General features: G+C 34.8%; 1 protein-coding gene across 2 annotated transcripts in view; it reads left to right on the forward strand.

Moving 5' to 3' along the window:
• Nucleotides 1–23,190, forward strand: part of svild (supervillin d) — a 169,158-nt gene extending 145,968 nt beyond the window's left edge. For both annotated transcript variants that reach the window (XM_056470009.1, XM_056470010.1), the window contains exons 25-28: nucleotides 3,379–3,522; nucleotides 14,935–15,047; nucleotides 16,364–16,519; nucleotides 22,502–23,190. In XM_056470009.1, the coding sequence (XP_056325984.1) occupies nucleotides 3,379–3,522; nucleotides 14,935–15,047; nucleotides 16,364–16,519; nucleotides 22,502–22,588 (500 nt within the window). In that variant the 3' untranslated portion in view covers nucleotides 22,589–23,190. The remainder of the gene's footprint in view (nucleotides 1–3,378; nucleotides 3,523–14,934; nucleotides 15,048–16,363; nucleotides 16,520–22,501) is intronic.
• The last annotated feature ends 3,232 nt before the right edge of the window (nucleotides 23,191–26,422 follow it).

Here is a 26,422-nt window from a genome sequence, read left to right on the forward strand (position 1 = left end):
ATAGGTCTTTAATCTAGTTTTGAATTGGGAGAGTGTGTCTGAGCCTCGGACGTTATCAGGAAGGCTATTCCAGAGTTTAGGAGCTATAAATGAGAAGGCTCGACCTCCTTTACTCGACTTTGCTATTCTAGGTACTACCAGAAGCCCTGAGTTTTGAGACCTTAAAGAGCGAGTTGGATTGTAGCAAGACAGAAGATTGGTTAGATAAACAGGAGCTAGATTATTTAAAGCTTTATATGTAAGAAGCAATATTTTAAATTCAATACGAAACTTAACAGGCAGCCAGTGTAAGGAGGATAAAATTGGGTGATGTGATCAAATTTTCTTGACCTGGTAAGAACTCTGGCAGCTGCATTTTGTACTAATTGAAGTTTGTTAATAGAGGATGCTGGGCAGCCAGCAAACAGTGCATTACAGTAGTCCAGCCTAGAAGTCATAAAAGCATGGACTAGCTTTTCTGCATCTGAGATGGATAGCATACTTCGTAGCTTAGCGATATTTCTCAGATGAAAGAAAGCAGTTTTTATGACATGGAATATATGATTTTTAAAAGTTAAATTGCTGTCTAATATGACACCCAGATCTTTTATAGTAGAGCTAACGCTAACTTTGTATCCCTCTAATTGTAGGTCGAGTTGTGAGATCTGCTGTGTACAGGATTTAGGCCCAATAAGTAATAATTCTGTTTTGTCTGAGTTGAAGAGAAGATAATTGTTGGTCATCCAGTCTTTAACATCTTTAATACTCTCAGTTAGCTTGGACAGATTAGACGTCTCGTCAGGTTTAGTTGAAATATATAATTGAGTATCATCTGCATAGCAGTGAAAGCTGATCCCATGTCTTCTAATAATGTCTCCCAGGGGTAGCATGTATATTGTAAACAGCAAAGGGCCTAAAACTGATCCTTGAGGCACCCCGAATTTTACTGGGCTGATTTGTGAAGGCTCTCCATTAATATTCACAAACTGGTAACGGTCAGATAAGTATGACTTAAACCATTGTAGGGCCTGTCCCTGGACACCTGTAGACCATGGACACCTGTAGGATACCATGGTCAATGGTGTCAAATGCCGCACTAAGATCGAGTAGAACTAATAGCGAGATGCACCCTTGGTCAGCAGCTAAGAGTAAATCGTTGGTTATTTTCACTAATGCAGTTTCTGTACTGTGATGAGCTCTGAAACCTGACTGAAACACTTCAAAAACATTGTTGGTCTGCAGAAAGGAGCATAATTGAGCAGAAACTACTTTTTCTAGTATTTTAGATATAAATGGAAGGTTTGAAATAGGCCTATAATTAGCTAAGTTGCTGGGTTCCAGTTGTGGTTTCTTAATAATAGGTTTAATAACAGCTAACTTGTAAAGATTTGGAACATGGCCTAAAGATAATGAAGAGTTGATAATGTTAAGAAGAGGTTCTCCTATAACTGGTAGCAATTCTTTCAGTAACTTTGTTGGAATTGGGTCCAATATACACGTAGCTGATTTAGAGCTATTTATAATTTTGTCTAGCTATTCCTGTTTTATGATTTTAAAGCACTGTAGGTTATTTAGATTCAGTGGCGTGTTTACTGGATCTGAAGTAAAAGGCGGTGCAGAAAGTTTAATATCTCCTATTTTCTGTCTAAAGCCTTCTATTTTATCACTGAAAAAATTCATGAAGTCATCACTACTAATTTGCGGTGGAACATTTTGTTCCAAAGATGACCGATTATTTGTTAATTTAGCAATGGTGTTAAATAAGAATCTAGGATTGTTATGATTATTTTCTATCAGTTTGCGGAGGTGCTCAGCCCTGGCAGATTTTAAAGCCCTCCTATAGCTGGACATACTGTCTTTGTATGCAGTTCTAAAGACTTCTAAATTAGTTTTTTTCCATTTTCGTTCCAGGGCACGGGTTGCTGATTTGAGAGCGCGGGTATGACTATTATACCATGGTGTAGTTTTATTCTCTCTAGCCTTTTTTAGTTTGATGGGTGCCACAGTATTTAAAGTGCTAGTAAAGATGGCATCCATACTGCTGGTTACTACATCAAGGTCATTTGCGTTTGCGGGTGCATTTCGAAGTAGAGAAAGATCAGGTAAGTTATTTATAAATTCATCTTTAGTGGATGGAACAATAGTTCTACTAGGGCGATATATCGGAGCGGATCTGCTAATTTCAGGTAAACACAGCTTATATAGTAAGAGGTAGTGGTCTGTAATATCATCACTTTGTGGTATAATGTCTACATCAATGACCTCAATTCCATAAGACAGAATTAGATCTAGTGTATGCTTTAGGCGATGGGTTGGACCAATAACATTTTGCTTTATACCTAGTGAAACTAGTAAATCCATAAACGCGAGCCCTAATGTGTCGTTAGCATCATCTATGTGGATGTTAAAGTCTCCTACAATTAGTATTTTATCAGTTTTAACTAGTAAGTCAGAGATAAATCAGAAAACTCTTTTGGAAAATTGACATAGGGTCCTGGGGGTCTATATATGGTGATTTGAGCGAGAGATAACATAGGTTTTTGCATAGTGTTTGGAAGGACAACATTAAGCGCTAGTACTTCAAAGGAGCTAAACATAAGTCCGTTTCTCTGATTAACATTAAGAATATCACTAAAGATTGACGAGACTCCACCACCACGACCAGTTTGACGAGCCTCATGCTTATATAAGAATCCTGGAGGAGTTGCCTCATTTAAACTAATATAGTCATTTTGTTTCAGCCAGGTTTCAGTGAGACAGAGTGCATTAAGATTGTTATCTGTTATTATTTCATTTATGATAAGTGCTTTAGGTGCTAGTGACCTGATGTTTAGGAGACCAATTTTCATGAAATTTGTATTTTCACTTTTTAGTGTTTTTTCTAGTTTAATTCTTAATAGATTATTTCTGCCCTGTAAACATCTTATTTAACTTGTGTATTCATTTGTTTGTTGTTCTTAATTGTTTATTTAATATTGAAGTGTTCTTGCCATGAAAGTAGCCTTGGTTACTGACATGGCAATAAATAAAAAATACATTACATTATCATTACCTATAAAATAAAACTTCTGAAAATAATCAGAGGAGGAAGATTTAGAGGGTTTTGCATCTGAACTATTCAAATTGGTAACCTTAGGTTATCGATAATCCTGTTTGGCACTGCTCATACTATAACTGGGGTTAACTGTTAATCCTGGGTACATTTTGCAAACCCTGCTCGAGTCATTTCAAAAGTGATGTTTTAAATGATAATAACCTGGGCGCAGTGTGAAAGACTTAAATGTCATTATACATGAATGTACAATGTGCAAGACAATGTGATACAACATGAATTTGTGGATAAATGTCAATACTTTACATGCTCTTTACGCAGTTCTCTATCTGGCTTATCCTCTGTAGCTCTGTTCTTGGTGGATAACAGGATGGAAGTATACCTGTGGCAAGGACTGCAACCAGATGATACAGAACTAACTGGCTCGGCCAAAATCCGCTGGGACAGTGAGAGGAAGTGTGCAATGGAGACAACACTACAGTACTGTCAAGGTTAGTCACTTTGGGCAGAGGTCAGGAAATCGGTTCCTGCACTATGAGTTAGGGAAGTTCATGTCAGTCCATTCCAACTGGCAGATTTCCAACAGCCATAGCTGAATCGGTCATCTGGGTGTGCCGCTGTACTGTGTGGGCCCATTGTTACTGTAAATATATCTTATAAAGAATGAATGACAGTAAATTTATCACTACTGGCCCACACAGAAAGCTCAGATTTTAATGGGATTTATTTGATTTAGTCCATAATGTATTGTAAAGGTATTGTTTTTTAACATATACATTTTGTAAATAAATCATTACATAAGTGAAAGATTGTGTTAGATCACACTCTTCATGCTAGACGCCAAATCCTGTCAGAAAATATCTGTTTCTTTGGGTATCCAGACAACAAGCCAGCAGAGCCACCCAATACCCAAACCTGTTAACCAGTATTCAACTAAATAACAGTCTCCTATCAATATAGGAGTTGACTGAAAAAGCTAGAGAGGAACAGAAGCAGGAGACGAAGTACTGATGATAAAGAAAGAGCAGAGTTTATTGTATAAATTGTATATTGTATACTGTATATTGTATACCTGTCCTCAGGTCTTTACACTGGCTTCCAGTTACATTCAGAATAGATTTTAAAGTATTATTACTGCTCTGTAAATCACTAAATTGCCTAGCAAACTCGATCCTCGAGGGCCGGTGTGCCTGCAGAGTTTTGCTCCAACACTAATCAAACACACCTGAACACCCTAATTAGTGTCTTCAAGATCACTAGAAAGCTACAAGCAGGTGTGTTTGATTTGGGTTGGTGCAAAACTCTGCAGGACACCGGCCCTCCAGGATCGAGTTTGCCCATCCCTGGCCTAGAACCTCAATACATTACAGATATGTTCATTGAATATAAACCTAACAGATAACTCAGATCTTTAGGATCATATAAACTAGAAATTCCTAGAGTTCAGTCAAAGCAGGGTGAATCGGCTTTCAGCTACTACGCCCCTTGCTGCTGGAATCAGCTTCCAGAAATGATCAGATGTGCTCCAACAGTAGGCACATTCAAATCGAGACTGAAAACACCTTTGTTTAGCTGTGCCTTTGCTGAATGAGCACTGTGCTACGTCCGACAGATCGCACTATTATGTTATTTTCTTATTTTTCATTCTTTTATAACACATTGTATGCTTATACCATTTTTATTATTTGTTTTTATTTCTCTTATACTTCTTTCTTTTATTCCTGTTTATGTAAAGCACTTTGAATTGCCATTGTGTATGAAATGTGCTAAATAAATAAACTTGCCTTGCCTTGCCTATAATCTTAGTTGCGTAAGTTTCAATGCTCAGGCTTTGACTTTTTGAAATTACTGTTTCAAAACATTGTCCAGAGACAATACAGACCTTGAAATGGAGATATTCTATTATCTCTTACTCATGAAAACACGTCGCTTGAATCCACACAGTCATAAGATTATAACAATATGGAAAAATGAAATAACAATGAAGCAATAATTATAGGATAATATTAATAATAAAATATAAAAACATAATAAAATGACAAATAATAACCAATAATAATAATCAAATCATTAACTAATGATCAATAAAATTATGTAATGGTAATTATGTAAATGACTTATGATCATATGATTGAATAAAATAATTAAATTAAGAATAAATGAATATAAACAAATGAAAATAAAACACAAATGAATGGTTGTTTTGCTAGTTTGCTATAAGGATTCTCAGGTCCTTTGCTAGATTTTGTGGCAATTCACAGGTCCTTTGGTCCTTTGTTAGAATTGTGGTAGATTACAGACGTTCCTTTAGTAATTTCACCAGTCTTAGAATTTAGAAAATGACTCACAAAACTCAATGTGCAATAGTTGTTGCCAAAAATACTGCCTGGTATCATTTTGATAACATAATTTACTGTCTTTGAAACTCATGTCATGTGGGCATTTATTGAAATATTTCATTCGATCTGTATTTTTACACTGTCTTCAAATTAACCTATATTCCATGAAATGAAAAAGTAGAAATTGTATATAAATTGTAACTACAATAAAGCTCTGTAAGCACTTTTTGAGACAATGGCAGAACATTTTGCCCTATGGACTGATGGTTCACTATAAAATATAGTTCAACTTCAGTGATATAAACATTTCCCTTGACAAAGGACATTCATTAATGTCATTTAGAATTTTTTTTTTTTTTGTTTAATTAAAAATAAATAATTTAATAAATAAAATTGCCTCTATATTTCTGCTTTCTGTTATATATTTATGTTGGCAGGTTGTTTTGAAAAAATTGCTCTTTGGAAAACTGCTTTGTGCCAGAAAGATCAGTCTCAGTCTATCCATACTCAATGCAAGATTCATAACTTATTCAGTAGCAATATACAGTAGGTGACACTTTAAAAGGAGCATTACTGCCGCGACTTGTACTGCCACCGCTCTAAAGGAGTAAGAGCGTGTTTTTCCGTATGATCGCAGTTTGTGACTATGCCGCCAGGGAAACAAAGGGAGGGGAGGCAATCGGACAGAAATAGCCTATACAGTAGCTCCAAATACTTTGCTACTTGTAAATGAAGATGAAATAATGAAACAAAGCATTATAATCTCTGCATTAATCATTAAAAACTTTTTAACAAGCTTTATTATCATTGTAAACTTAAGTGAAATGAGGATTAATTTTGGAAAGTAAAATTAAAGAAATAAAAGACAACTAAAATAAAAGTACAAACATGCATATAAATAAGTAGGCATAAATAAATAAATACATAAAAAAATAAATAAAGCAGTGTTTTAGCCTAAATATAGAGAGATGTACAGTGTTATTTTAAAGTGATAGGACTAAGGCCCAATCCCCATTCAATTTCTTTTTGTACCCCATCCCCTTGGCCCTTAAAACCAAGTGTGAAGGAGAAGGGCTTCAAAATTTGTCATAGCAATCTGCTTCATATCGCGACTGCTGTAGTTATTCCAATTGTGTTATTTTTTTGTATTTATCTTCAACAAATCACTAAAGGCATATATTATGTTATCATAATGTAATGTATCATAATCTAATAACGATCGGAACTTACTGTGCATTTACACAGTGGCCATATTCAGCATGTAAGCACACCTAAAACAACATTAACATTATAGCAGACACTGTAAAAAAGCCCATGTCAGACTTTTCTGACAGGGTATTTGAGTGTCAGAATGTTGTGGGACTGTTATACAGACGTTATTATTAGGGATTATAGATAGCGAATTTTAGCGGTTTTCATTTTAGTGTTTTTTTTTTTTTTTTTTTTTTGCATGACGGTAAAACACAAATGCGCCTATAAATGTATTAAAACATGTGCTTGTTTGTTGTAAAAATTCGTAATAATGACAAAAAAAATACAAATTTGTTGATCTCCTTACTTCCGGGTTCAGATATCCTGCAATTGTGGCTGTTGTATTCTGGGAAATTTTCTTACCCCTTGGTTTCGAGTGTGGTCCTGAAAAATCTCAGTTTGAAGGGCTATCTACCCCTTGCCATTAGCCCTACGCCTTCAAACTAAAGAGAATTGGGACACCCCTACTCCTTCACGGGAATGCGCAAAAAGGCAGGGTAGGGTTAAGGGGAAGGGCTAAGGGGTAGAATTTTGGGATTGGGCCAAAGACAGTCAATAATATTTTTAATTTACAGTTTTCATTTACATTTTCGCTGTTGATTATGTTTTACTATCTCATTTTATGTCTCAATTACTGTACATAAATAATAAATTAATAATTAAATAGGCCTAAATAAACATTTATTTAAAGACATTACCGGCGAAACGCTAAGAAACAGTCCGGCACAATTTTTATATAGGCCTACTATCATTTAAAAGAAAGCTGCAAAGTGGGCTAAATTTTTTTAATTCTAGCCTATATTGTTTTAATTCATTTCTTTTGTCTCTGTGCATGCCTCATGTAATGCTTAATTTAATAATTCCTAATAATCTTCTTGAACAACAACCATGAATCTGATGATTTTACCACTGCTAGTCTACCTCTTTCTTATTTTTTTTCTTCTGTTGTTACATAATGATAGACTTGTTGCTCATGTGTGAATTCAAGACTTTTACTCTTCATGTTTCCTCTGATGGATCATAGCGTTCTACCTTCATGGGGCTGGTCTTCCATGATGACTAATGTCCACATTAGTGGTTTCAGACAGTGATGTGGGCAGTAGTTTCCATCACTACAGTCCCTGCAGACTGTGGAGGAAGTGCTGGAAATCCGGGAAAGTTGAGGCTGTTCTCTAAGCAACAGGAAAACAGTGAAGATTATTTCTAGTGTCAGCTTATCCTGTCTATTCACCACTTTTCCCGCTTTCATGTGCAGCGTTTCCCCTATTTTTACGTCTATGTAATTATCATAAAGAAAATATGAGAGAAGCAAAGACGTTAACCCTATAAAGTTATTTAGGACTGTATATGTTCAAAATAAACACAACTTTGTTCAAATCTTTTAAGCAATAGTATAGTTTTCAAATATATTTTTTGTTCCATCAACCAGCTTTGTAGGCCTACTGAATTGCACGGCAAACATATATTGGATACATCTACAGACCTTTGATTATAAAGCTAAGCATTTTAATGCTATCTATCTAAAGACATTATTGGAAGGTTTAGAGCAATAGATTATATGCATTCCAGTAGTCTGTACTAGTCTTATATACTTCTGTGTTATGGAAATATAATTCCTTTGCTTTCTTTCACCAAATTTCTATATAAGTAAACCTGCTTTTTGTTTTGTTTTTTCCTTATAAATCAGATTATAACGTGCCATTAAAAGTCTGATATATCAAGTAGCTGAAAACAATAAAGAAACAGAGCATTTAAATGCATCTGTTTAGTGATTGATACAATGCACATAGGCTAGACTTTGACTGAATGGTCCTTGTGATAATGTGGGTCACACACTGAGAATCGCAGCACTGCGTCTAAAATCAGGATTTATACTTTTGCCAGACTCAGCAGATATTTTTTTTCTCTAATTTCCATCTGGTTCACACCACATATTTTCCAACGCATACTCTCTCTCCACTAGTGGACACAACTGAGCAGAATTTCACTGTGCGCAGTATACAAAAAGCAGAGAAACATAATGCGCAGTGTAGAAACAGAAAAGACATGCCCTTGTGTAAAGAAGATAAATGATGTAAGGCTAATTTGTTTGTTTAATAATGGAACCAAGTATAGACCTGTTCTGTGGGATGGGAATCTTAAATGACTTCTGTTGTGATCTAGAAAGTAAGATTAAATAATTTGACTTTCAAGGGTGGTGGGCAGTGCTGAGGCTCCCTCTAATATAAAGGAAGGGGAAACTCATATGGTTAACAAAGTTACAATCTTCTCTCTACCTAACTATTTTTGTTAGTTTTTGTGTGTAGCAGACTAAGTTCAAGTTCCGATAAATGATGACCATATTATTCATTCTAAGGAGATGGACTTGACATTATAGGGACTGTGTCCCAGGTTGTCATTGTTTAAAAATAAACCAATGTGAATATAAAACCAACATCTCCTCTGTAAAGCAGGCTAGGTGGAATAGCGCTATTTACTTATGTTTTGTTGTTAAACTAAATAAAAATCTACATGATCAATGCTGTAAAAGGTACCTTATGAAATTCAAAATAGTCACAAAACTGAACTTTTATTTCAATTCACTATAATCTTTTATGTGAAGCTGCTTTGACACAATCTACATTGTAAAAGCGCTATACAAATAAAGATGAATTGAATTGAATTGAACATCAGTCTTTTACCAGAAGATTGAAGGCTGAACAACACTTCTGTGCATATAACCCATTCGTAAATCAACACAATATACATAGTCAAGCTTTGCGTGACTAAAATCTCAGTCTCCCAGTCTAAAACAAATACTTTAGCCAAAGAGCTTAGAATGACCAAGAGGCGACACTCAATAAAACGTTCCATTGCAACAGCAGCGCCCAGCAACAGCCCTGCGATTCCGCCATTTTGGAGTGAAAGCGATTGGCTGTCCATTGGATCTTATTGCTGTCGCGATGGCAAGCAGCTGCTTTGTTTTTTATTTATTAATTTTAAAAGTGCGTTAAAGCTGAGATACAACCTGAAAGTCGACAAAACAATACTTACTATCACGGATGAGCTGGATGGTTAAACAGTAACAAATACTGTGCAAATACTTTCAATTCTAACATATATATCCACAAGCCCCAAACGGCTTCTAATAATTGATTTGTGCAGTACATATTTACATCCTAAACATGAAAAAACATCTTAAATCTTAAAAAAGCACAAAATTACCTTTTTTATAAAAACCTAGTTTTATTTAAAATAGTATGTTTGATGTTCATTTGTAATCTTTTAGTGAGTACTGACCTTTAAGTCCTTTTAAATATACGGAAAAAGTAAGCCAGAACTAAATAAAATATACAAATCTAAAGTTTAGGTTGATAACTCAAAGCCAACCAGTATATTTTGGCCATCCACATTCCACGCCTCACAGTGTTTTGTTTTTACTTTTTCTGTCAATTGGTGGAGTTATGGTTGACACGGTGGCGCAGTGGGTAGCATGTTCACCTCACAGCAAGAAGGTCACTGGTTGGAGCCTCCGCTGGGTCAGTTAGCGTTTCTGTGTGGAGTTTGCATGTTTTCCCTGTGTTCGCATGGGTTTCCTCCGGGTGCTTTGGTTTCCCCCACAAGTCCAAAGACACATGGAATAGGTGAATTTGGTAGGTTAAATTGTCCGTAGAGTATGAGTGTGTATGGATGTTTCCCAGTGATGTGTTGTGGCTGGAAGGGCATCCACTGCGTAAAACATGTTCTGGATAAGTTGACGGTTCATTCCGCTGTGGCAACCCCAGATTAATAAAGGGACTAAGCCGAAAAGAAAATGAATGAATGAATGGTGGAGTTATGGTTTCTTGCCACTGTCACTGTGATTTAGTTGGGGACAGTAGAGCTGCTCTACAGTGATTCACATCCTTCAATAATGACACTTACATTGAACTGAACTGATTCATCAGTAGAACAAAGCTAGAACAAAATTAGCTGTGGGACTGAATGTGACTAATGAACTGAACTTGTTTCAAACTGATGAAACTTCATTTCAATTAATGGCAGTTTTCTTTATAAATCTGCTTTGACATAATTTGCATTTTATAAAGCGCTAAAGAAATAAAAGTGACATTATATGTAATACCATCAGATACACAGCATCCAGCATTTTTAGGTTTTTAAATATCATCATAACATGAAAGAACTTTAAAGATGTGAAGCCTACTTTGTTTAAATAGCAAAAATAATAGTACAGACCTTAATTTATCAGCAATATCCCAGGTTTCACCAAACGTAATGTAAACTTTTTGCCTGATAGATTTATAATTCAACTTGGCATGGTCAAGCTCTTGTTTTTACTTGTCAAGCTAAATTTATTCACAAATGGAACTTATTGTTAAAAAGCAGAGTTTTTTTTTTTATTTTGTTTTTTTGAATGAATAAATCAAAAGTGCATTGTACAATGGATCAAACCGTGATCTGGAAGAGTTTCTGTGAATTATAATGCTTAAAGGATATTACTGACTAGGAGAAATGTTGTTATGCTGATTTAGAGGAATGCATTTATAGTAATGCCAACCGCGGGACCAAACTGTAGAAACACAATTTCAACCCAAGGGTGGGATGAAGATAATTTCACACAAGGGGGCAGAGGCAGGCAGAAGGTGACTTTGTCGGAGACATCTTTAGAACAAACAGAAAGTAGATCATGAAGGCAAATGTTATTCCCCCTCCCAAATAAAATGCATAATTTAGATCAATTCCATTAGCAAAATGCTTTAAACATTTAAAGGGATTGTTCACCCAAAAATGAAAATGTACTCATTATTTGCTCACCCTCAAGTGGTTCCAAACCTTTATTAATTAAATTTTCTGTTGAAAACAAAAGAAGACATTTTTGAAGAGAAAAAAAAATTCCATAATATTAGTTTTTCCTACTTTGCAAGTCAATGGATACATGTTTTTAAATATTTTCTAAATATCTTCTTTTGTAAATTGTGACAGAATTTTCATTTTTTTGGGGTGAACTATACATTTAAGGTTCATTATTGGTATTGATGGTTCATTGAAAAATCCTTAACATTCGAAGAACCTTTCAGTTTCATAAAATGTCCTTTATAATTGATAAGGTTCTTTTAGATTTTTTTAATGCTCTTTAGATTTAGAGAAAAAAAAGACCTGTCAACATGATTAAAAGCAAAACATGACTCATCAAACCAAGCAACTTTCTCTCAGTGTAACAAAGTAGGTTTCATTCATTCGTTCATTTTCCTTTGGCTTTGTCCCTTATTTATCAGGGGTTGCCACAGCGGAATGAACCACCAATTATTCCAGCATATGTTTTCCGCAGCTGCAACCTAGTACTGGGAGACACCCATACACTCTCGCATTCTCACACACACACACACACACACACACACACACACACACACACACACCTATACACTAAGGCCAATGTACTTCATTCAATTCACTTATACCACATCTCCTGAGCACCCGGAGAAAACCTACACAAACATCGGGAGAACATGCAAACACCACACATAAATGTCAACTAACCCAGCCATGACTCGAACCAATAACCCTCTTGCTATGAGGCTGCAGTGCTAAGCACTGAGCCGCATTCCAAAGTCAAGTTCTAATGCAGAGATACCGAAATATGAATTACTGTACTTTTGACAGTGGACAAGACAACTTAAAACCTTGTCACTTCTTTGTGGTCTGTCTTTCTTTGGACACATTCTTGCTGAATTCTCATCACTCCTGACAAGGAGCAGCTTTTAGTTATTTTCTACTGCATGATATACCTCAGCATAGCTCACTTTTGGGGTGAGACTTTTCCAGGTTTTTCTTTTAACAGCTTACCGCTTTTCTTTTTACAAATTCCCTCAAATTTTTGACCATACTTCATTCTAAACCAGGGGTCAGCAATCTTGGTCCTGGGAGGCCAGTGTCCCTGCAGGGTTTAGCTACAACTTGCCTCAACACACCAGCCTGGATATTTCAAGTATACCTAGTAAGACCTTGATTAGCTTGTTCAGGTGTGTTTGATTAGGGTTAAAATCTGCAGGACACAGGCCCTCCAGTTTGGTAACCCCCGTTCTAAACTGTAAAGAGTATTTTTTTTACATGTATTGTTATTCTTATTATTGTAATATACTTCATAACAAAACATTGTGATAACAAAACGTACATGATGTTATGCATGATGGGACAGAACAACGCAGCTTAACAGAGTTCTATGCCAAGGTGATCGCTTGGAATCCCAGCCTCCCTTACAAGAACACCAAACGCTGTTTATATCCATGTCCCAATGAGCGGCACCTGTGTGCCAATCCCATCCTCTCCAACATGTAATTGAAACACACTCACTCACCGCTGATAGGCTTGGACACCACACACACAGCCAATAGGCTATATGCACACAGACTTTTAATTTTCAGCCAGACAGCCCAGCGGCTTCCGGTGACCTGTCTTTCTATTACAAAATTGTCATGTTTCTTTAAAAATCAGCGATCTTCACTGCCTGTTAGATGTATACGATATGAAGTGGGTCTCAGGTCGGGCAAGAAGCACTGCATTAAATTCCATTTCCCGCCACCATGTCTTTAAAATATGACAGTTTATTTTCCCCAGTGATTTCAATGGAATTTCTGCGCTAGCCTGTTGCTACTGAAGGTGCTAGTGGTTATAACGGCCTTTTACCTCTTTATTACACTTGAACAACTAAATTAATGCTTAAGTCTATTTAACTGAATGTATTGTAATTACATTACAACATCGATGCTGTAAAAACAACCTTGTGAAATTGAAAATAGTCACAATAAGCTTTCACTGGAAGTTTATCGTTGGCTTTAAAACTCTAGTTGTGCATAGAGCCCATAGACTGAAATGCACTCACAGCCCATAGGCTGGGATGTCACAAGTTGTATTTATTTATTTAATCATATCACAACCATCTTGTCATCTCACAACTGTCTCACAAACCTCTTACAGACTTGGAAAACCAGTTACAGTCCTGTGCATTAACTTTTAAATTTCTGGTTGGTCCTTTTTTTAGAAAAACCTTTTGTTTTTGAAAGTGGTATAACACATGAGACTTGAATGAAAATAAAGTTATTTTTATTTTTTATCTCAGTCTTGTCTTGGTATATAAACTATAGGGATTATGTGCAAATGTACAAGCTTATAAATGGCATAGTTTAACTGAAAAGTTTTTGTTTACTCACCCTAGTTTTTTTTTGAAGCCAGTTGATGTTTTCAGCCTCAGTCACGATTCACTTTTGTTGAAAAGGTCCACAAAAGATGACTGTGAATGGTGATGACATCTTTTATGATTCATGTTTCAATGTTTTTATTGCATTTTTTCGAGAATTTATACAAAGTTATAAATGTATCTGAAAAATAGAAGTCCTATCAGCAAAGAGATGACATCAAATATATAGCAACAAAAACAAGAAAATTGTAGAACTCTAAAATCAAACTTACACTTTTCTACCCCCTTCTATGCACCAACCCTCCCATCTCCCACCCCTCCCTATTTTCTGAGGTCTTCAATAAGTACACAAAGATGAATCAAGACACAGATCAATAAACAATAAACCAACTGAGAAAATAATAAATGAATAATTAATAAACAAATAAAAAGATATAATAAATATATTGGTAAATATAATATAGAAGAAGAAAATGTAAAGTAAATACTAAAAGTCTCTCTTTCTCCCTTTTGAAATTCTAGTTCGCAGGTCCTGAAATGTTAAGGTTCTCAATGACAGACAGTATGGGACTCCATGTTTTGTTAAAGGAGTTCAGTGATCATTTAAAACAATGTCTCAGTTTTCTGTTGTGATTCATGAAAATAAATAAAGTCTTAGTTGTTGTTTTTATGGCGACGCGGTGGCGCAGTGGACAGCACGTTGTGGAGTTAGCATGTTCTCTCTGTGTTCGCGTGGGTTTCTTCTAGGTGCATTGGTTTACCCCACAGTCCAAACACATGCACTATAGGTGAAGTGGGTGAGCTAAAATTGTCCGTAGTGTATTTGTGTGAATGAGAGTGTATGGGTGTTTCCCAGTGATGGGTTGCCGCTGGAATTGCACCCACTATGTTAAACATATGCTGGATAAGTTAGCAGTTCATTCCGCTGTGTCGACCCCTGATTAATAAAGGGACTAAGCTGAAAAAAAAATGAATGAATGAATGACTGAATGTTGTTTTTATTAACACAAGGCAAGGAACATAGAGATTTCATGTGTAAAACTTTCAGGTAAAATCAGAGAATATGTATGTATTTATGTAATTATGTATATTTTATTGCTTTGCTGAGTAATGATGTATTTCATGTGCTTGTTTTTCAGAAAAAAACTCCAGACGGCCTCCTCAAGCTTATCTGATCCTGGCTGGTGCAGAGCCCCTTACCTTTACCAACATCTTTCCTTACTGGGAGAAAGACCCAAATGTAAAAGTGCAGGTATGAGTCACCACATATAGCTTTCAGAACACCAGAGATGTGAAGCATAGCTTGTAGTAAACACCCACTGGTGTGATCAGCTGACAATTTTGCATATTAAAACATTTTCAAACTTTTAAAAGGATCCACACCAGTGTAAACTCCTAGATGTATGTTTGATGGCCAATATTCTTTGTGAATAGACAGTGTTGTTGTAGCATAGGCCAACTGGTGAAAGCTGTGTGGCTAAACCCCTTTAACATCCTCAGCTCGCCACATCAAATCTAACTCAGAGTGAGTCATTGTAAATTCCATGAGGAGTACTCTGTGATTTAAGTTAAAAACACTATTAAAATACTTTATAAAGGGATCTATAATTAACACACAAGGCAATAGTGAGAGCACATAAAAGCACATAAAAGCAGTTACCCACGTGTTGCTCAACATAACTTTCAGATCTAATATAGTCAGTACAGCATTGTCTTTATGAAGTGAATGAAAAGACCAAGTTCTTACTAACACTGTCTGGAACTTCAGCACAAATAATGTTCATGGACTCTTTCTTTATGTATAGATCAGAAAGAAGGATATGCAAAAACTTGTACTGGGCAGTCTTTTGTCTTTGAGCCAACTTTAACCTTAGTTTTAATTTGCCTCTCTTCTTTATTTAACTGTGACATGCACTAATCAGGGCAGTGATGCAGAAGCAGCCATTGACCTTTTGTGAGCTGCATTATTGTGTTATAAAATGGCACATTTGACAGTGTATAGTTTTGATATTTTGGCTTCAGAATAAGCTGTTTTAGACTAATGTTTGAGTTCTGAAACCTGCAGAATGTTTTTATAATGCATTGATCTGTTATACTGTATACTGTATTAACATTAGGTTTGTGGGTTAGTTAGCCCAAAAATGACAGTTGTTTAATCATTTACTCACCCTCATGCCATTCCAAACACATTAAACCTTCATATATCTTGGAAGCTCAAATGAAGAATTGTTTTATTTAAGAATTCGACAGATTTTTGTCCCTTTAAAATGTTCAGAACTGCTGACACTTAAAAGCAAAAAGAAAATATCCATATAAATCAATGATTAATCAAGGACACAGTAAAAAAAAATAGTATGAAGAGATTGAATTTGTCTTTTATTTAATAGTACTTATACAAAACCATTTATGTAATGTAATTTAATGTAATATTTTATACACTGCAGAATGTTACAGATGAGTTGTTGCTTTATTAGGACTCTACTGTATATTATGGTCTGTTTCAGTACAACCCGAGATGTTAAATTTGAAGTCTCTGGATAATAAAGCTATGTTTTGATGTCTGTGCAGGTGGAAGGAGCCCGTAATAAAGTGATTCTGGTTAAAGATGCCTTATCTAAGCTTAGCAGGCAGCAGTACACTGTGGAAGAGCTCACGTCCAAACCCCTGCCAGAGGGAGTGGACCCTCTGCACCTTGAGTGCTACTTGTCAGATAAAGATTTCCAGGTAATATTCTGCATAAAGATGCTCACACATGGTCTTTATCATTTGCTTAAAAATTCTAAATGCCAAGATTCAGCACATTCAGATGATATTATCCAGTCTAACAGTACCATATGGAATATCACTGTGATGAAAGAATGAGTTTTTATTTTATCCACTTCAAAATTTTCGGTTAATTATTGCATTGTTAAAATTTAGTTATTCATGTAAATTACTATTTGGGGCCCAAACACAAAGGGACGTATTGTTTGTTTGTACAGTATGGTTGTACTATGTATGTACAGTTGAAGTCAGAATTATTAGTCCCGGTTTATTTTTTTCACTAATTTCTGTTTAACAGAGAGAAGATTTTTCAACACATTTCTAAACATAATAGTTTTCATAACTCATTTCTAATAACTGATTTATTTTATCTTTGCCATGATGACAGTAAATAATATTTGACTAGATATTTTTCAAGACACTTCTATACAGCTTAAAGTGACATTTAAAGGCTTAACTTGGTTAATTAGGTTAACTAGGCAGGTTAGGGTAATTAGGCAAGTTATTGTATAATGATGATTTGATCTATAGACAGTTGGAAAAAAATTTGCTTAAAGGGGCTAATAATTTTGACCTTAAAATGGTTCATAAAAAATAAAAACTGCTTTTATTCTGTCCAAAATTAAACAAATAAGACTTTCTCTAGAAGAAAAAGTATTATCAGACATACTGTGAAAATTTCCTTGCTCTGTTAAACATCATTTGGGAAATATTTAAAAAAGAAATAAAAATTCAAAGGGGGGGCCAATAATTCTGACTTCAACTGTATATTTTTTAGAACCCTTAACATGCTTGAATACTCTAGAAACTAAACAGGTGTGGACATTGGGGGGCCCATGGTGTAGCCTCTAAAAAAGTTTTTTGTAGCGCACATTTTTTGACTCACAGTAAGGCATGGGCCAGTATAAGTTTCTAACGATATGACAACCTTATAAAAATATAATTGTTTCACAATATTGTGATTACTGCTCTAAAATATATTCTTTTTTTTTTAAATGTGTGGGTAAAAAAACAAGAATTTTTTCCCGCTTTGAACACAATGGCTGCATCCAAAATCACATACTTCCATACTTTAAAGTATGCTAAAAATAGTATGCGAGCTGAGTAGTATATCCGAATTCAAAGAATTCGAAAAAGAGTATGTGAGAAGTACCAGGATGACCTACTACTTTCGGCGAGAGTGCGCATCCAATGGATGCTTCGCTATCCCCTTATGCAGCATGAGAGATATAATGAATGGGAGTGAAGCGATGCAACTGATAGGGGTATGTCATGTGTTAATGACAAAACAGCATCCATAGTACGTCTGAGCTCCATTCATACTGCTCACATTCATTCTGTATAGAGTGTACTTTTCTAGCGGTCGAGTAGTAAATTCAAATTCTACCTACTGAGTAGTAGGCGATTTCAGATGCAGCCAATATATTTTATTTTGAGAAACATTTAATGGTAACATTGGAACGGTGTCAAGTTAAATAATTCAAATGAATCATTGACTTCTGCTATCTTCATTAGTTTCAAAAACACAGTTTTTTAACTATTTAAAACAGCATCTTTGGATATCTTTTCTACTGGAGATACTGTTGTCAAAACAAACTTAAATGTCATTTTTATATATTTTTTTAAATATACAGTACGTTTAAAACCTTGAATTTTCCAAACTGCAGCATTCCTTGAAAATGGTTATCGTCCCATGCCTACTCACAGTCACCAAAATTCACACAATTCTAAATCTCATTATTAGCCATTATTGTCTCAACATGGAATCAAGACATAATACATTGACGGCCAATAAATTGTGTAAATTGTGAGCAGATTGTCGATATCTCGACAAGTTTGGCCATGACGAAGCAATGAAAAAAGGCAAGAAATATGAAAAAGAAGGTGTGTAATAATAACTTCTGCATACAGTCACTGATTGATGCTGTCTATATTTATCCAATATTCTTCAATGCATGTCTGCTTAATGTCAAAAACTGTAGATGCTTAAATGCTATGGCCATGGCAACGGATCAAACATCACATCATAGTTGTTGACTGTAGACAGTGTCAAATGATCAGACATGTGTGCAGTAGGGGGCTCGCTAATGCCACCTTTCATCTGAATTGTAGGGGCATGTTTTTAAGTACATTAACAAAACTCTTTATATAATATTAAAATGAATTATTTACAGTCACTTGCTCTGTCCTACAGAAATCCATCAATTTAGATCTGAATGTGAGTCATGGCAAAAACAAAAAGCTTTGTTATGAAAATAATAAATAGTAAAAGTGCAATACTAAGGCTGTCCAATAGATGGGGTTATAGAATTGGAAATGTCATACTAGGCAAGGATCCTCCACTCACTCTTCTCCTGGTGTGCGACACACACTTTCTGAGCTGGAGAATGTTTACGTCATTGCTTGTGTTTTTCATTTTTGTTTGAGATTGTGCAGGTGCCACTACAGTCTTGGCAAACTGATAACTTTATTTTTCATATACAAAAAACATAACCAAGCTGCACAACTTGTTTGAACTGTACACAGCATGAATGAAAAGATGGCTTTCAGAGAGTTATTCATTCATTCATTTTCATTCGGCTTAGTCCCTTTATTCGTCAGTGGTCACCACAGCGGAATGAACCGCCAACTTTTCCAGAATGTATTTTTCACAGCGGATTCCCTTTTAGCTGCATCCTAGCACTGGGAAACACCCATACACTCCCACATTCACACATATACCCTAGGGCAAGTTTAGTTTATTCAATTTACCTATAGTGCATGTCTTTGGGCTGTGGGTGAAACCGGAGCACCCGAAGGAAACCCGTGGCAACATGGGGAGAACATGCAAACTTTTTTCGGAGAGTTAAACAAATAAAAAAATACCAAATAAGTTATTATGAAGAATGTTAGAAACCCGTAAACCCGTACATCCATAATAGGAGTGAGAGATATTTTGGAAGTCAATGGTAATGGGTTTTTCCAAACAATCTTCTTTTATGTTAAGAAAGCTTTTTGTTCTCCACTGTTGACTTGGTTTACTAGGTTTTACTGTAGAAGTAACATTAATGGCAATCAGCAGACATATAGGGTACTCACATTGACATTGAAATGTATTAAATGTGTAAAAGAGTCCTGTGATAATGACATTTCAATAGTTTGTTCTAAATGTCTAAAGGTTTATATTTCATAGCAATACACGGTAAAAAAGGGATTTAAACAAGCTAAAAGAACACAATTCTTGTTTTTTTGAGGAGACAACTTAATTGCTTTATGTTCAATCTGCTCAAATTTGTAAAAACAATTACGATTGAACTTAAAAAAACTGAATTGTTTTGTGTTTAGACAACATGATAGAATTATTTGAAATCTTGCATTTTTTACAGAGTAGAAAGCATCAAATTAACCCATTATTTTCTTGCTATGGTATTGAGGTTGTTGTATTTGTGGATAACATTGGTGGTATCACTGAAAAAAGCGTTGCATGCAAAACTGTTGCAAACAATTTATTTGTGTTGAATTTAAACAAACAAACTAATTAAATTGAGCAATGTTCAACTTAATTTGTTTGTTTAAATTCAACCCAAAAAAATTGTTTACAACCAATTAACGTAAAAAAAAAAAAAATTTAGTAAATCCAAGGAATCATCTTTGAATAATTTTTTTCAGTGGACTTTGCTTTAAAAACTGATTGGGACAAAGACAGAAGGAGCCCATTAGAAAGTAATGTGACAGAATATGCCTGTTATTGTTTTGGTTAACGTTCTTTTCTGATGTGTGCATCTGTAACCAGCACAGGTAAAAATGTGACTTCTCAACAAAAGACAAATGTGTTGTATTTGACACAGAAAGCGTAGTTCACTGTACCTGTGAACAATTGCAGATGCACAACACAGTGAAGGAATTTAATCATAGCATCAACAGCATATGCAGTTTAAGTCAAAATTATTAGTCCTGCTGTGAGGGTTTAATTCTTGTTTAAAAATGTGATAAAGTGCTGTTTAACAGGGAGAAGAGACTTTTTTATTAAGCAAAATAGTTTAAATAACTAATTCCTAACATCTAATTTATTTAGTCTTTGTCATGATAACAGTACATATTATTTTACTAGGTATTTTGCAGGATACTAGGATTCAGCTTAAAGTGCATTTTAAAGGCTTAACTTGGTTTATTTGGTTAATTAGGCAAGTCATTGGACAACAGTGGTTTGTTCTGTAGCCAATTCAAAACAATTATTTGGTTAAGGGAGCTAATATTATTGACCTTCAAAATTATTAAAGAAAAAAAAAACTGCTTTTATTTCAGCCAAACTAAAAGTAGTGATACTTTCTCCAGAAAAAAAAGAAAAATTGCCTTTGTCTGTTAAGCATAACTTGGGAAATATTTGAAAATAATAAATATAATAATAATAATTATTATTATTTTGCCTTTAAATGTGAAAAACGAGCATGTACTGTAGCTTCTGGCTGTACTAACTTTTTAAAACTGATTGTAGCATATTTTTATTAATATATATATATATATATTTTTTTTTATTAAATTCATACAATTATAATAAATGTTACTTTGAAAATAATTATATTCATTTAAGAATTCTGAACAGTAAAATTATATAGCCAACAACTTTTAGATACTTGCCTCAATGTTCTTAGCATAGAATTACAAATTCCAATATATATATATATATATATATATATATATATATATATATATATATATATATATATATATATATATATATATATATATATATAGACATACAGTTGAAGTCAGAATTATTAGCCCCCTTTTGATTTTATTAATTTTTAATATTTCCCAAATGATGTTTAACAGAGCAATGATTTTTTTTCTCAGTACTTCCGATAAGATTTTTTTTCTTTTGGAGAAAGTCTTATTTGTTTTATTTCGACTAGAATAAAAGCAGTTTTAATTTTTAAGCATTTTAAGGTTGATATTATTAGCTCTCTTGAGCTATATATATATTTTTTTCGATTGTCTATAGAACAAACTATCATTATGCAATGATTTGCCTAATTACTCTAACTTGCCTAATTAACCAAATTAACCTAGTTAAGCCTTTAAATTTCCATTATATATATATATGTGTGTGTTTTTTATGTGCCTCAGTAATGTTTAATCAAAATAACGGTCTGTTTGGCTTTTGTATGTCTCATTTGCACCATTTACATCATCCATTGTAATTATTTTAATTATTATAATTTTTTATTCTTTATTTTGATTTCAATAATTTTTATTACTTTATTCTTTTTATGATTATTTTAATTTGTTGTTATTTATTGATTAAATTTTTTTTAAATATTTATTTTATTTTTATTGTTTATGTTATTATTATGGGGTGACACGGTGGCTTAGTGGTTAGCACTTTCATCTCACAGCAATAAGGTGGCGGATTCGAGTCCCGGCTGGGTCAATTGGCATTTCTGTGAGGACTTTTTATGTTATCTCAGTGTTTTTGTGGGTTTCTCCCACAGTCCCAAGACATGCGGTATAGGTGAATTAAATAAACTAAATTGGCCGTAGTGAATGTGTATGGGTGTTTCCCAGTAATGGGTTGCAGCTGGATGGGCATCCGATATGTAAAACATATGCTGGATAAGTTGGAGGTCCATTCCGCTGTAGTGACCCCTGATGGAGAAAGGGATTAAGCTGAAGGAAAATGAATGAATGTTATTATTTATTTGTATTGTATTATTTAATTTAAAAAAAAAATATTATTATTTATTTTATTTTTATTTGTTATGTTATTTGCATGTGCCTTGGTGATGCTAAATCAAAATAGCTTCCTCTGCGACTTCCTGTCACGCGAGCCGGCAATAATATATATAGTTCACAAATAAATTAAATTTGAGTATTTGTTTAGCTACCTTCATGTTGTGTTCATTCTCTAACAGCATTTTTCATACTGTGTGCAATTGATGCTGACAGATTGTGTCCGTTTTGCAGGGACTCTTGGAGATGACTCGGGACGAATTTAATACGCTCCCAAACTGGAAACAGCTGAATCTGAAAAAGAGCAAAGGTCTCTTTTAAATAAAAGAAATATTCGTGTATGTATGTGACCTCTTGTATATTCATATTATAGAAATATCTGTACTTTTTACAGTTTATAAATGCACAAATATCACCTATATGTAAAGTTTTTCGAAAGATGATGTTACCTGATACATCAACACTTTTCTTCACGTTTTAACTTTACAAAAAGTGTACGTTTTGGGAATAGCATAATGCATTTTAACATAGATCTATGTATGCCAAGCTTACATTTTAATAGTGTATCATATTTTTTATTTTAATTTTTTACCGTTTAACTAATTGTGTTGCTATGAACTTAGAATACATTAAACACTAATGGTGACTATTAATGTAGTCAACTGAAAACAAATGGATGCCTTTCATTAAGTCATTGAGCTTGCAAGACTCACAAAGGAAAGCTCTTTGAGTCGTAATGTGAGCTTATATCAAGTGCACTGCTGCCACAGGAACGAATGACAATATTTGAAATTGTAGTATTTTTAAAGTAACAATACAGACAACAAAGGATGAATGTGTGTTGTTTTCCCAGTATCAGAATTAGGCTACCGAAGCTTGTACTGTATCAGCTATTGCTTGATAATAAATTCACTTCAAAATCATACCACTTGGTGTCACTCTCCTTTGCCTACTTTGCCTAAAACCGCAACATTGTAACTGTATTGTGTACTGTGGTGTCAGACATAAATTACTGAGCCTTCAATGTAACATAATGCCTCAACTTAGTTTAATAAGAGCTCAAACTTTTTCTTTTCAGCATTGAAAATTTTATATATATATATATATATATATATATATATATATATATATATATATATATATATATATATATATATATATATATATAAAGAAACAGCATTTAATTATTTAATTAAAAAATATGTTACATCGTCCATTCAAATAATAAAAGTTGCCTTCTGAATTTAAGGGTGCTGTGTGAAATACCAAATACACCATAATATGTTTTTTAAAAAGCATGCTGCGTGAACATACTTTTTATCTGAAAAACAATGCTACATTTAGGTGTTGTCCTTTGAAAAGCTATGTTGGGATGTCTGAAAGTTTACCTAATTTAGTAGTACAAAATTATATGTCAGCACCCCAGGTTGCCTTGGTTGCCAACAGTGCATTTCATTTCAGTTATGAAGGCTGTCTCTGTGTAAAAATGTGTCAGCTGGTCAGCCTCTGGAATGTGCTGCGGGGTTGGAGCTATGAAAATGAGGTGTTTTTTTGTGACAAATAATACAAATGTAAACATTAGCTGAGCAGTTTACAGCATAATCCTAGGTTCACACCTAAGGCAAGCATCGCGTCACTCACTCTAGTTTCTAGAGTTTTTCAACTCAAGCTATTTTCCAGCCTGTTTGTGGCAAATGTGTTGCACATTTCACTTCATTCATAACACACTGCTGAAATTCACCTATATTTGCACATATGCATTAACTTTGCATGTAATCTACTTTTGTGAATGCTTAATTTTGCTTGCTCTTAATTCCTAATTAAAGAATAATTAACACACTACTGTTGCTTTTGTCAATCTGGAAACCTGGGCTGGGTGAAAAAAAAAATCCAATATTTGAATTTGGACTGTAATAACAGTTTATAATCAGTGTTGGGGTAACGCATTCGCAATACAAATAATGCGGGTTACGTAATAATAATACTTTTCTAAGTAACTCGTAAAGTAACACATTACTTTAAAAACAATAACAATATTACTTAAGAGTAAGAGTTACTTTTTAGTTGAATTAATTAACTTTTACAAAATAAATAGCAGAATTAAAACATAGTCACACTGAATCATGCATTCAATGGAGAGGGGTCTGGATGCAGTGCAATCTGAGTTGCATCCAATGCTTTTTAATGTGCTCACCTAACCCTATCCCTCACAGTGACATCACTAGCTCCTTTGAGTCCATTGTGTCTGACATTGCATCACTGAGATTTGCAGTCTCAGCTTGCATCATCAAGGCTGCATCCACATGCTAGTGGCTCAGTGAGAGAATGCTCTGCGGGAACAGACAGAAATCTACATGGCAGGCCAGAGCGTACATTTTTGCGATGGAAGTATTCTCATCATTTTAAACACATCGAAGAAAAGGAGATTGTCTCGATGAACAATGAGTTGGCTTAGATATTAGGACAAAAAGTACTGAAACTACTTTAACTTTAAATACAGTAGTTTGTATACACTACATGTATAGCTCTGGGGTCAGGATGTTCTAAGAAGATAACAGTACAATTAATTATTATTATTTTTATATGTGTGTTTTTTAAAGGTAAAGCAAGGTGTAAGTTAAACAGTGTGTTGTTCATTGCAGAGCTCCTGTCTTAAAAAAAGATCAAGCCTCACCCGGGTAAGAAAAAGTAATGCCAAAATAATCCAAAGTAAGCATAATTTACTGTTAAAAATAACTGAGTAACGCAACTAGTTACTTATGGCTAGACTTGTTCCAGCTGATAGAAAGGCAACAGTGCCCTAAATAACCACTCGTTACAACTGAGGTATGCAGAAGAGCATCTCTGAATGCACAACACATTAAACCTTGAGGCGGATGGACTACAGCAGCAGAAGACCTTAGCTGACTACCTGTCAGCCAAGAACAGGAAACTGAAGCTACAATTTATACAGGCTCACCAAAATTGGACAATAGAAGATTGACAAAACATTGCCTGGTCTGGTGAGTCTTGATTTCTGCTGAGACATTCAGATGGTAGGGTCAGAATTTGGCGTCAACAACATGAAAGCATGGATCCATCCTGCCTTGTATCAACAGTTCAGGTGGTGGGGGATGTAATGCTGTGGGGGATATTTTTTGCCACACTTTGTGCCCTTTAGTAGCAATTGAGCATCATGTCAATGCCACAGCCTACCTGAGTACTGTTGCTGATCATGTCCATCCATTCATGACCACAATGCTACTTACAGCAGGATAATGCGCCATGTAATGCCATGTCAGATGCCAGATGGCCTCCACAGTCACCAGCTCTCAATCCAATAGAGCACCTTTGGGATGTGTTGGAAAGGGAGATTCTCATCATGGATCTGCAGCTGTGTGATGCTTTCATGTCAATACAGACAAAATTCTCTGAGGAATATTTCCAGTACCTTTTTGACTCTATGCCATGAAGGATCAAGGCAGGGCTGTAAACAAAAGAGGGTCTAGCCCAGTACTAATAAGGTGTACCTAATAAAGTGGCCAGTGTATGTTTGCAAAACCAGGACTCCTTTTTTTTCTCCCCCGCCTCACTACATAACAACCCCAAACTGAATGTGCCTCACGCAGGTGAGTGGACTTGAGAAACCACCTGTAAAAACGCTTTTCTTCTCTGTCTATATAAAATACTCCTTACTCTAGCAGCAAATTATTTGATCACTAACAGTTTCTTTGTATAATTAGCACTTCTTGTGTGTACTGACTATTCTTGTTGAATTGCTGAACTCAATTGTGAGTTGCTTTTTTTTTGTAAATTTCGTCTGCTAAATGTAAATTGCATGTTGTGTTGTCTTTATGTAGAAGAGCAGCTTGAAGATTTTGCTGAACATCTGCTTGGGGTGAGTAAATGATGACGTATTTGTATTTAATTAGCATTACATAAATGTAACATTACTGTGTGTGTGTGTGTGATTTTTATCACATAGTTTCTTGACACTTATGTAACAGCAGCAGTAGAGTATCAATGAATGAGAGAGCAGCGTCAAACCACATCATATAAGATAAAAATGCTGCTTTTACACTCCCCAGCAGTTTGATTAGCTTTTAAGCCCTTCACACATTAGCACACAAAGGACAATTCACCATCACAGATGGCCGTGTATTAAGTCTCTCTCTT

This window comes from Danio aesculapii, chromosome 12, assembly GCF_903798145.1.
Source record: "Danio aesculapii chromosome 12, fDanAes4.1, whole genome shotgun sequence".
Classification (NCBI taxonomy): Eukaryota; Metazoa; Chordata; class Actinopteri; order Cypriniformes; family Danionidae; genus Danio; species Danio aesculapii.